We start from the raw sequence: 12,419 nt of genomic DNA, 5'->3' as shown, positions 1-12,419 counted from the left end.
GACTAATCTTCTATTGTATTCGATGAATCTGATGTTGCTGTCTATATTCTGTCTAATAATATATTTTATATTCTGTCTAATAATATATTTTGTAACCTGCGTAAAAATCAGAAAAGAAAAAAAACCAAATGTTCATACTAATGGCGCATCACCACCAGGTGCGCCATTAGTATGCCAAAGGATACTAATGGCGCATCAACAGAGAATGCGCCATTAGTATGACAAAGCCATGCTTACGTATGCCCCCCGGGAGGCACACTAATGGCGCATGCTGTTACATACTAATGACGCACTAGTTGGTGCGCCATTAGTATACCATATACTAGTGGCGCACCTGTGGTGTGCCATTAGTAAGATATACTAGTGGCATGCTACTAATGGCGCATTGGTAATGCGCCATTGGTAGGCAAAACCAGTGCGCCATTAGTAGGCCTTTTCCTAGTAGTGCACTATTGGCCGCTGGAAGGTCATAGTTTTTCATTTGCGACCTTTTTGTGACCAAAAACAAAAGGTCAAAAGCCGGCGGTCGTAAACTGAAATTAGCAACCTTTAACAGAAGGTCGTTGAACCCATGACCTTTTGTTTTGGTCACTGGCTGTCTGCCCAGGTCACGTCGGATCCGACGTGGCAATCTGACGTGGCAAAATTGCGACCAATTGAGAAGGTCGTTTGTAAGATTCAGCCCGGTCCAATTCAACGCTTTACATGGGCCGAGCCCAATAATTCAGCCCATTTAATACATTTATTTCTGTTATTTTTTGTCAGCTACATGGACCAAGCCCAACTGGTCAGCCCATCAATTTTTATGCACGTTTGGCTTTCAAGAATATAGGTCAATTTTGTGCAGCCCATTTCTGGTTTACATTCAGCCTTTTTATACATTCAAATAATAATTCAATCCTGATGTTGGTCCAGTACTCTTTTCAGCCCATTCACATATTCGTACAAATGATCCTCCTTTTCGACAAATTTTGCAAATAATTTCATATTTCAGCACTAAATATGTTTACATCACAGACCATAAAGCCGTACAAAATAGTATCACTTTTTCTTATACAAAACTATCAAATGATACGTACAACAAAACAGAATACATAAAATTTAGTTCAACAAAAATAAGTTTTCTTCCTCTTCCATCTTCCAGAACACAAAACACCTGTGAAAGTAAAGATGCCACAACAAAAATGGAAGGATCGGCCACTAGAAGCATATTGAGTACAAGGGAAACACGCACTGTGAAAATTTTGACAGCACGAATATTTTTTATATTACCATAAAAAACAAAAATGTAATCTGATTGCATAAGACATATGGCATTATCAACAAGACAAAGCAAAATTTATAGTGCCAGCTAGGGAATAAGATAAAGAAAAATTTATAAATCTATAGCATCACACACGAGGTCTAAATTTATACTATGTTCCTTTAGAAGCAAGAGCTGGTTCATGTCTAGCTTTTATTGCAGATAACTAGTACATTTTCACACAAAAAATAGGAGCGACATATGTTTTAATGATCAACTCTGGTGTTTGTAGTATATATTCGCAGCATGTAAGAATACTTTGATTAACAGACTAACCAACCATCAACTAACACTTCACAGTACCAACTAACACTTCACAGTACCAAAAAAATGGGGTGGCGCTCACCACTTCAGATGTGCAGCAGCCATGAGGGCTTCTTCCTGTTCCACCTACAGCAGCGGTAGCTTCTACAAATCTGAGACACAAAACAAACGCAGGCAGAAGGAATCAGACGGAGGGGAGATGAAGAACATGGCAGGCATTTATATGATGGTAGTACATATGAAACAAATAGCAGTCAATACTTGCATCATCATGTGTATAACAAAATCACGGTCGCCTCTAGAGACAGCACTACTAGAGTAGAGAGCCAAGCATAATAATTCTACCAGGAACAATGTAAACACAGAGTCACACCATTGACAGATTAAGCCTTACAACATGTTTGGTGGCTCAGTGGGCAGATGTATGCATGCACAAAAAGGGGGACAATTTTTCAATCAAACTGAAGAAAAACACACATCATTTAGTAACTAGTACAAATCCCGGTAGCTGTAGGTGCATGCATTGTGTAACAATGAGTAATCAATAGCATTTCAGAGTTGTGCAGTTACTAGTGTGTCGTCCTCTGTTTACCACACCACACATGGGCATGAGAAAATTGCTAAAAACCACTGATCGTGTGCTAATCTACTTGGAAAATATGGCACATGATGGCAGGCAGTAGATATGAAACAAACAGGACTCCACACATGCATGTGCTATTATAACGTACAGAACAAAATCAGTCACCTCTACGACAGTAGTAGATACACAGCCATTATTTAGTCATTACAATTACAAGAAGCTCTTGACTCAAGGCTCCATACTTAAGAGTGCTAACACTAGATGTCGAAAGCAAGAAAGTTTCAGCTAGGTTTTGACTTTTTTCACTTTTTACACTACAACCGTCAGGGTAAGAAAGTTCAACAACAGGCTGTACGTATAGTATGAGCAACACAGGACAGTAAAAACAGTGAGCAAAAGCCAAATGAATTGATTTATCTCTAACTAGTTGGTAACAAAGCATGGCACAAGAGATACATGTCATAATGCCTATATAAGATGCAAAAAATGTATGCGCATCTCATATCAGACTAAGAGCCAACTCCGCATAACAGTTCTGAACTTCTGCCAAAACTGAACACAACATGTACCAAGGAAAATCAACACTTGTAGATTCATATCACAGTAACAGCCAACACTGCATAACAGTTCTGAACTTCTGCCAGAACTGAACACAACATATACCAAGGAAAATCAATGCTTCTGAATTAATATCAGACTAACAGCCAGCCAACACCGTGTAACAATTCTAAACTTCTGTCAAACTGAACAAAACATACACTAAAGGAAACAATCAGCAAACAAGATGAAAAGTGTAGCAACCTGAGGTTCTGTCAATAGGATTTTCCTCCGACGCAAGTGCTCACTCCTATTCCATGCTTCGGAGCCATCGCTTGAACTGTATCGGTGCCCGATTCACCATCGGAAGCACCAACCCCATCACCACAACGATTATAGCGGAATCACGCAGCTTGAAATACCTCGCCCACAGATCCTCGGGCAGGCCTCGTGCACCAACATCACGCGGGCGAGGCACGTTCTTCTTAGACCCGAGGTTATCAGAGGCTCCCTCTTGGAGCACCTTGAGCCCATGGCCACTACCCACATGGATCATGCTCCTGCCGGGAGTGGCGTGGTGGTGGTGCTGCTACTGGCCACAGAGCTGCTGCATGAAGGACGCCTCCATGGAGCTGATGTACATGTTGTGGGTGTCGTTGGTCCATCCGGTCGACACCAGCCCCCCAACCTGATCACCCTGCTGAAGAAGAAAGTAGAAATTAGTTTAAGTTTTACAGGTGCAAAATCACATCAAAGAGCTGTCCGACAGTAATACTGGACATCCAGATGTCCAAATGGTTATTATATACACCATACACGATCTGTTTGCTTGGCTTTGTACTACTATGTAGCACTATGTAGCACTAGGACATCTTGAGATCATCGCAGATCAATCAAGTGCAGCACATGATCCTAGTTTTGGCATCACATCGAGTCCTAACTAACAATGGAATCAACATATTAAAGCGCAGAGCACCTAGTGGACAAACCTGAAACACTGAATGAGTTTACAGTTAAGACTGAACTTTCGTACTCGACATAAACTGGTGCTGGTGGTGCCCTGGTCGCTCGACGCCACGTACACCTCCTCTGCCTTCCCCTTCCCCTTCCTCCACACGCCCCAGAGCATGCTCGCCGAAAAAACAAGCGCCGAACCCTCCGCCGGCGGGCGGACAGAGGGGGCGGCCGGAGCAGCGGACTGAGCCGGTGGAACAAGCGAGGAGGTGGTCGGCGTTGAAGTGGGAGGCAGTGGGACGCAGATCCTGGTCGTCCTCCTCCTCATTGTCGATATCGTCCATGAAGGTCACCTGCCAGTTCAAATCCAACCCAAAAAAGGGGATCATGCAAGGAAGTAGAGAGAGGATGGGGGATGGGCCGGGAAGGGGAAGTAGAGACAAGGAAGTCGGCGTCACGCTCGGCGTACTTGCCGGCCTTGAGGTAGCGCGCGATGCGGCCGACGGGAACTGGAGCCCGGCCTTGGACGACCGCGACACCGACCTGGTCGCCTTATGTAACGCCCTAAGACCGGAGCTTAAGATGCCTTCCAGGGTTTCCAGGTTTTCTTGTGTGATTTGTTTCGTCTGTTGCATTCATCTTTGCATCGTGTGCATTGCATCATGTCATCATGCCATCATGTCATTTCTTTTTCTTAACTCAACTAAGTAAACTGTATGGATCTTTGATCCATTTAAACTGAGGGAATTCACATGATGAGTTTTTTTTTATAACATACCCTCTCAATATTAAGAAATTATGATAAATAATCCATCCTTATGGAATCATCTAAAACACACTTGCAAAATTTTCGCATGCCTTTTTATCTCACTTCTTGACCTCGAACCTTGTCTGTAAATTCTTTCATCGTTTTTCGGAATTTCACCAAAAACCTCAACATTTTTGGACCTTCCTTTTACCAAGTCCCAATTCAAACTAATTTTCTTGGGTTAAACTTATTTTTGTGAGTCCAAGAAAATTAACCGCATGTCCAAATTCTTCTTCCAACCTTCTCTTCTCTCCTTTTTCCTTTCTTCTACTTCTCTATTTTTTTAGAAGAAAGAGGAGAGAGAAGAGAGCTAGCTGGGCCTCTCCTGCTGTGCTAGCCGCAACCTGTAGCTAGGCCGGCCCATTTGGCCCAAGGCAAAGGCCCAGTCTTTCCCCTGTTAACCCTAAGCCCACCTAACCTAACCCAACCCTAGCGCTACCTTAGCCCGATCCCTCACGCACCTCTCCCTCTCGATCCTTCCCTCGCGCCGCCAGGAGAGGAGGCACCGCGCTCGACCCCTCCTCTCGCCCGTGACCGTCTTCTCCCCCGATTCCCCTCGCTCCCTCTGCTCTACCCGCCTCCATCACGCGCCCGTTCCTCCAGGGCCGCCCCAAGCTCCTCAAGAAGCCGCGCCGCCCGCCTCTGACCACGACTCCGGTGAGATTTGGGCAGCCCCGCGTTGGAGCCGTCGTTCCCGCACTGCTACAATGCCATCTTGCTCCCTCCTGCCGCGAGCTCGACCTCCCATGGCTGCCGCCGCCGTCCTTCCTACCCCACTGGAGCGCCCTGCCCACTCGGGTCTCCTCTGCCCGGTTCCTCTCGCGTCACCACCCGCAGGTTCCGGCCCTGCCTCGAGCGCCCCCACGCCCCTACATCGAGCCGCCAGGAGCGTGGGTCGCCGTATGCCGCCTCCTTTGCTTCGAGCTGCCTCCTGCGCCTCGATCTCCTTCAAGACTGGCGGGTCCATCTTCCTGCACCCGTTCCCCGTCTCCGGCGCCGCGCTAGACCTCCCCCATGCCTCGCTAGCTGCTGCTGCGCCGCCGTGTTCCTGCTTCAAGCAGGCAGAGGGTCGATCCACCACCAGCGCTCGCCTCTGCCATGGACCCCCAGCGAGGCCCATCTGCGTCATCCGCCCCGGCCCCCTACACTCGTGCCAGACCACGACGCACCGCTGTCATCATGCACCTCCAACTGTCGGTGCTACTGACGCCAAGTCCAACGACCACTGAACAGGGAACAATGCCAAGTACCACGACAGACCGCCAAGTACCCTTCGAATCCTTCAAGACCGTCAAGTGAACGACTACCATCGCTCCAAGATCCGAACGGCTACGACGACATGAACATCTACAGAACGTTTACGGCTACACGATGAACCGCCAAGGCCGGCTAAAACCCTTGTACGACTACTATCACCAAGTACCACGACAGCCGTTATTCGTCAAGTACCCCTTCGGATCACCAAGTTTCGGCTACCATCGTTGTGAACTGCTTTCGAAATGTGTATCACTAATGCCAAGTACTAGTTCAACGAGGACCACCAAGTTCGTCTTCTGTCATCTCCGAAATCGCCAAGTACCACGTCGATACGAGAACAAATACCCTCGACGTGCATTTTGCCAAGTACCACTACCGTCGACCCTCGAGGACACCGTGGACTTCAAGTTTCTCGCCGTGACCCTGAACATCTAAGAAAACTTGTGCGACTAAGAACATGAACGACTACCGTCGCGAGAACGTCCACTTCCCCTACACCGCATCGAACTCGAACCCCTCCGATAACGCTCATTAGGGTACGGTGATGGAAAGGATTTCATCCGCCGAAAGCGGGTTGCATGATGCCTTTACGAGTCTACTGACGGGCTTTGAGGTATGTAAAATGATGTACATTTGTGATGGTACCGCACATTTTTAGGTGTGCCCTGTGTAGATAGTTGTAACGCCCCGTGAACGATGTGCCAGGTGTCCTCCAGTTATTCGTTGTTGTTTCCTTGTCATTGCTTGTGTGTCATGCATTGCATATCATGTCATCATGTACATTTCATTTGCATACATGTTCGTCTCATGCATCCAAGCATTTTCCCCGTTGTCCGTTTTGCATTCTGGCGCTTCGTTCTCCTCCGATGGTCATTCCTACCTTTATTTCGTGTGTGGGGATTAAACATTTCCGTATTGGACCAAGACTTGCCAAGCAGCCTTGGTTTACTACCGGTAGACCGCCTGTCAAGTTTCGTATCATTTGGACTTCGTTTGATACTCCAACGGTTAACCGAGGGACCGAAAAGGCCTCGTGTGTGTTGCAGCCCAACACCCCTCCAATTTGGACCAAAACCCACCTAAGCCTTCTCCATCATCTAGATCGTTCGATCACGATCGCGTGGCCGAAAACCGCACCTCTTTTGGACTCCCCTAGCTCCCTCTATGCCTATTTAAAGGTTCCCCGAAAATCTCCTTCTCCCTCCCCCTTCGAAAACCCTAGATCCAACCTCTGTCGCCGCCGGACGTGTCCGGAGTGGACCGGACAGCGTCCGCCCGTCGCCACCCGACCTACCGCGCTCCGCCACGTGGCGCCGGCGCGCCCCACATCGCCGAAGCCCGCCGGGCCCAATCTCGGCCCCCGTGACCCACTCCCTCCGCCGTCGGGCGCCTTCGCCTCCTCCTCGCCCGTGACGCCGCGCGCCGTCCTTCGCCGGCCGGCGATGCTACGCCCCATCGCCGGCCACCGCCAGCTCGACCGGACCTCCTCGGCGCTTCCGCGCCGCCGCCACCAACCGCCGCCGCCGCCGCCCGGCGACGGATCCGGCCACCCCGCCGCCCTCCGCCGTCCTCCCCCGTCGACCCCGGCCGCCGTCGCCTCACCGGAGTGCGTGCCCCGGCCAACCTCGATCCGTGCGCCGATCTGGATCCGCCGCGGATGAACAGTAAACCCTAGGTGGTTTTTCTTCTAAGTCCCGAAATCCCAGATCCAAGTGCTCATGTTCATAGCCCCGTAACTTTGCATCCGTAGCTCCGATTCATGCATATAGCATATCAAAATGTTCGTCTTAGAGAGTACATCATTTCATTCCATTGCATCATTTTCATTTGAGTTCATTTTGATGCCCGAAATGCTGTTGGAAGTATGCTACTTGAGATAATTGTCAGATCTGTTGCTCCAATTAGATATTTGTCATTTTTGCCATGATTATTGTGTGCATGATATGCCCATGAGCTCTACATATGTTTTGTTAAGGGTTTTGCCATCTTTCCAGAGGTACAAACCATGTATTTTTGTGATGTGTGTGGTGACTAGCACAAGCTTGCAAAGTGAGGCACTTGGTAATTCTGATTTCAGGGACTTAGCATTTCCACTAAGTCCTTGAGCTGTTTATCTCATATGGCGATATGTTCATGTTGTTTCCTAGTGATCCGCGCCTCTTTTGAGGATGATCAGTAGGGATGTTTTGTTAGTCTTGTAGTGCTCTATCCATCCATGTCTTTGTTTGTAATTATGGAGCACCCTAGCTTGAGTCAATCGAGCTCTACTTTTGTCATTTCGTGAATCTGGGCAGATTGCCTACTTGTTAGCGATTTTGCCGACAATGTTGTAGTTGATCCGTGCATGCTATGTTATTGTTCTTGCCATGTCTAGCTTGTATAATGTGTATTCTTAATGGGTGTATGCTTAGATTGTCATGCCTTGCTCTGTAGTGAGTGCATCGAGCTCGTAAACATGCCTACTTGATATCTGTTTTCAGCATGCTCCAGTTTTCACTAAGACTGTGAACTGTTTATGTTTTTGCCATGTTCACATGCTTGCAATTGTATTTTCTGATCCCTTTTGTGTAACGCCCCAGATATACTTTCCATATTTGTATCCAACTCTTGCCGTTTCCGGCATTAAGTTATATTTATTTCTCGGGTTTGGGTCTTTGTCTCCGTGTGTTGTTTTTTTCTTTTTCGTGCATCTCTTATCATGTCATCACGTGCATTGCATTTGCATACATGTTCATCTCATGCATTCGAGCATTTTCCCCGTTGTCCATTTTGCATTCTGGCGCTTCGTTCTCCTCCGGTGGCCTTTTCTAGCGTTCTTTCGTGTGTGGGGATTAAACATTTCCGGATTGGACCGAGACTTGCCATGCGGCCTTGGTTTACTACCGGTAGACCGCCTGTCAAGTTTCGTATCATTTGGACTTCGTTTGATACTCCAACGGTTAACCGAGGGACCGAAAAGGCCTCGTGTGTGTTGCAGCCCAACACCCTCCAAATTTGTCCCAAAACCCACCAAACTCTGCTCCATGTCCTAGAGCATTCGATCACGATCGCGTGGGCGAAAACCGCACCTCATTTGGACTCTCCTAGCTCCACTTATGCCTATATATACACCCCCCATTCCTAATCTCAGATTCCTCCCCGTCCTCCTCGAAAAAAAAGCAGATCAACCCCCCCCCCCCCCCCCCCCCCCCCCCCCCCCCCCCCCCCCCACCGACGGACGTGTCCGGATCCGACCGGACAACGTCCGCCCGCCGCCGCCAGCCACCCAGTGCCCGCCACCTGTCCGCAGGGCGGGACCGCATCGCCGCCGGCCCGCCTGGCCCGCGCCCGGCGCCCGCACGCCACCTCCCGGGCCCAGGCGCCTCCCCGCCTCCAGCGCCGCCGCCCCTTCCGGCTCCGGCGGCCGGAGCAGCCGCCGCCGCCGCGCCGCAACTCCGCCGCCGGCGCACGCCTCCCCGTCCGAGCCGGCCGCCGCCGCCTCGCCGTCCCCGGCGCCGCGCCGCGTCGCCCGCCTCCACGCCGGCGCCGCCCCCGGCAACCTCCTCCCCGACCGGCGGCCCGCGTCTCCGGCGAGCTCCGACTCCGGCGAGCTACAGTACCCCGGCCGCCTCGGTTCCTGTGTCTCGATCTGGATCTCAGATCTGGAATTTTGAAACCCTAGGGGTTGACTTTCCCCTCCCCCGTCTAATTATTTTATGCAACTTTGACTGCTTATATCTCCGCAACCGTAGCTTCGTTTTGGGTGTATGATATATCAAAATCTTCATCTCGACATGTACATCATTTCATTCCATTGCATCATTTGCATTTGAGGTCATCTTGTTGCCCAAAATTCTGTTAGAAGGAGGCCTCGTGAGTAAAATTGCAGATCCGTTAGTTCATCATGCACTTTTGTCATGTTTGCCATGTTTAATTCGTGCATGATATGCCTGTGCCCCTTTGGGATGAATTGTTAAGCATTTTGTCTTCTTTCCAGAGGTGCCACCCATGAATTTTTAGGATGTGTGTGTTGTCTTGTGCAAGCTTGCGAAGGGAGGTACCTGAGATTGCTGATTCCAGGGACAGTGATTTTCACTAAGTCTGGGATATTTTAGTTCATGATGCTATATGTCCAGCTTGTTTCCTAGTGATCCGTGCCTCTTTTGAGGAAGATCAGTAAGGGAGTTTTGATATTTATGTTATGCTGTATCCATCCATGTCTTTGTTTGCATATATGGAGTGCTCTAGGTTGACTTAATCGAGCTCAACTTTTGCTTCGTTGTTAACCTGGGCAGATCGTCAACTTGTTTGCGATTTTGCCGATGCTACCGTTAGTGATCCATACATGCTATGCCTTTGTTCTTGCCATGTGTAGCTAGCATATTGTGCCTTCTTGCTGGTTATATGCTTTCCTTGCCATGACTTGCACCGTAGTGAGTGCATCGAGCTCGTTTACATGCCTTCGTGGGTTATATTTCAGCATGTCTCAGTTTTCACTAAGTCTGAAAACTGATTGTGTTCGAGCTATGTTCGTGAGCTCGGTAGAGTATTTTGTGAACCCTTTTGGCCCCAGGTCACTTTGGGTGTTTTGTTAAGCTTGTTGAGTAGCTCCATGCCATGTTCTTACTTGTCATGTTCAGGTCATCTATCATGTTGTTTTGCTGCTCCGAAGAGGGCTTCGTGATCTGAAATTTCAGGCTAGTGTTAATTTCACTAAGTCTGGAATCTGTTTTGCATATTCATTTTTGCCATGCTTGTTTGAACCTCTTAATGGATGAATTTGCCTATGGCTCAGTGCTAGTGTTTTGTTAAGCATCTTGTTTGCATTCCTGCCATGTATTTTGTTGTCATGTTTGGTGGCTGTAGCATGTTCATTTCGTTGCATCTAGATGCCTACTTGCTGAAATCGCAGACCGGTGTCATATCTTAAAACGCTTGCCATTTCCAAACCGTAACTCCGATTCCAATGATCTTTATATCGTTTTCAAGTGATTTCAGCCCCTCTATCCTGTGGCACCCTTGGAATTCCATGTTGAGGCCAGGTTCATGCATTTCCTGTCATATCTTGCATTTTGCATCACGCATCGCATCCCGCATAGCATATCATCATTTCATCATATTGCTTGGTCTTGCACGTGGTTGATTGTATCCTTGTTGCTTGTTTGTCTTGTTGGGTAGAGCCGGGAGACGAGTTCGCTACCGAGGAGCCCGTTGAGTTTGCTTGTGAGGATCCAGTCAACTCTGACAACTGTGCAGGCAAGATGATCATACCCTCGAAATCACTACTATCTTTGCTATGCTAGTTTGCTCGCTCTTTTGCTTTGCCACTGCTATGATGCCTACCACTTGCTTGTCAGCCTCCCAATTGCATGATTGAACCTCTAACCAACCATTGTCCTAGCAAACCGTTGATTGGCTATGTTACCGCTTTGCTCAGCCCTTCTTATAGCGTTGTTAGTTGCAGGTGAAGATTGGAGCCGTTCCTTGTTGGAACATCTATTTACTTGTTGGGATATCACTATATTACTATGTTATCTTAATGCATCTATATACTTGGTAAAGGGTGGAAGGCTCGGCCTCTCGCCTAGTGTTTTGTTCTACTCTTGCCGCCCTAGTTTCCGTCATATCGGTGTTATGTTCCCGGATGTTGCGTTCCTTACGCGGTTGGGTTATAATGGGAACCCCTTGATATTTCGCCTCGATTAAAGCTTTTTCAGCAATGCCCAACCTTGGTTTTACCATTTTCCACCTACCCTTTTCTTTCCTTTGGGTTCTGCAGACCCAAGGGTCATCTTATTTTAGCCCCCCCACGGGCCAGTGCTCCCTCTGAGTGTTGGTCCGACCGAGTAGACTGCGGGGCCACCTCGGGGCAACTTGAGGGTTGGTTTTACTCGTAGGATGTCTCATCTGAGTGTGCCCTGAGAAAGAGATATGTGCAGCTCCTATCGGGATTTGTCGGCACATTCGGGCGGTGTTGCTGGTCTTGTTTTAACCTGTCGAATTGTCTTGTTGTACCGGGATACCGAGTCTGATCGGTGTGACTCGGGTGGAGGTCTATTCCTTTGTTGACCGTGAGAGCTTGTCATGGGCTAGGTTGGGACCCCCTGCAGGGATTGAACTTTCGAAAGTCGTGCCCGCGGTTATGGGCAGATGGGAATTTGTTAATGTCCGGTTGTAGATAACTGAACCTTAATTAATTTAAAATGAACCAACTGTGTGTGTTACCGTGATGGCCTCTTCTCGGCGGAGTCCGGGAAGTGGACACGGAGTTGGAGTTATGCTCGCGCAGGTTGTTCCTCTAGTTTCTCGCTCGCGCCTTGCCTCCTCTTCTCGCTCTCTTTTGCGGATAAGTTAGCCACCACATATGCTAGTCGCTTGCTGCAGCTCCACATACTTGCCTTATCCTTCCTATAAGCTTAAATAGTTTTGATCGCGAGGGTGCGAGATTGCTGAGTCCCTGTGGCTCACAGATACTATAATTCCAGATGCAGGTCCAGGTGATTCCGCTCCAGGTGACGAGTACGAGCTCAAGTGGGAGTTCGACGAGGACTCTCAGCGTTATTATGTTTCCTTTCCCGATGATCAGTAGTGGTGCCTAGTTGGGGTTCGATTCAGGGCCTTGTCGCATGTTGGGTTCTTTTCCATTTTGGCGCCGTAGTCGGGCCATGAGTGTTTGTTTGATGGATGTTATTTATGTACTCTGATGTGACGTGGCGAGTGTAAGCCAACTATGT

At 48.6% G+C, this 12,419-nt stretch overlaps 1 protein-coding gene across 3 annotated transcripts; it reads right to left on the bottom strand.

Annotated features, from left to right (window-relative positions):
• Positions 1–1,011: 1,011 nt before the first annotated feature.
• LOC125534694 lies at positions 1,012–4,154 on the bottom strand. 3 transcript variants are annotated; one of them, XR_007294534.1, is made up of 4 exons: positions 3,677–4,151; positions 2,952–3,387; positions 1,650–1,719; positions 1,012–1,156 (listed from the first exon to the last, which is right to left on the bottom strand). XR_007294534.1 is itself a non-coding variant. In XM_048697848.1 (2 exons), exons 1-2 carry the CDS (start codon positions 3,967–3,969, stop codon positions 3,240–3,242), a joined length of 441 nt encoding a protein of 146 aa, XP_048553805.1. In that variant the 5' UTR covers positions 3,970–4,154; the 3' UTR covers positions 2,717–3,239. The 3 variants fall into 3 exon arrangements, 1 of the variants encoding a protein (XP_048553805.1); XR_007294535.1 differs by having other exon boundaries at positions 2,952–3,384; XM_048697848.1 differs by lacking the exons at positions 1,012–1,156; positions 1,650–1,719 and having other exon boundaries at positions 2,717–3,387; positions 3,677–4,154.
• Positions 4,155–12,419: the final 8,265 nt, after the last annotated feature.

Source organism: Triticum urartu, chromosome 1 (assembly GCF_003073215.2).
Source record: "Triticum urartu cultivar G1812 chromosome 1, Tu2.1, whole genome shotgun sequence".
Taxonomy (NCBI): domain Eukaryota; kingdom Viridiplantae; phylum Streptophyta; class Magnoliopsida; order Poales; family Poaceae; genus Triticum; species Triticum urartu.
Note: the sequence above shows the minus strand (reverse complement) of the source record. Positions and strands in the feature narration are given on the sequence as shown.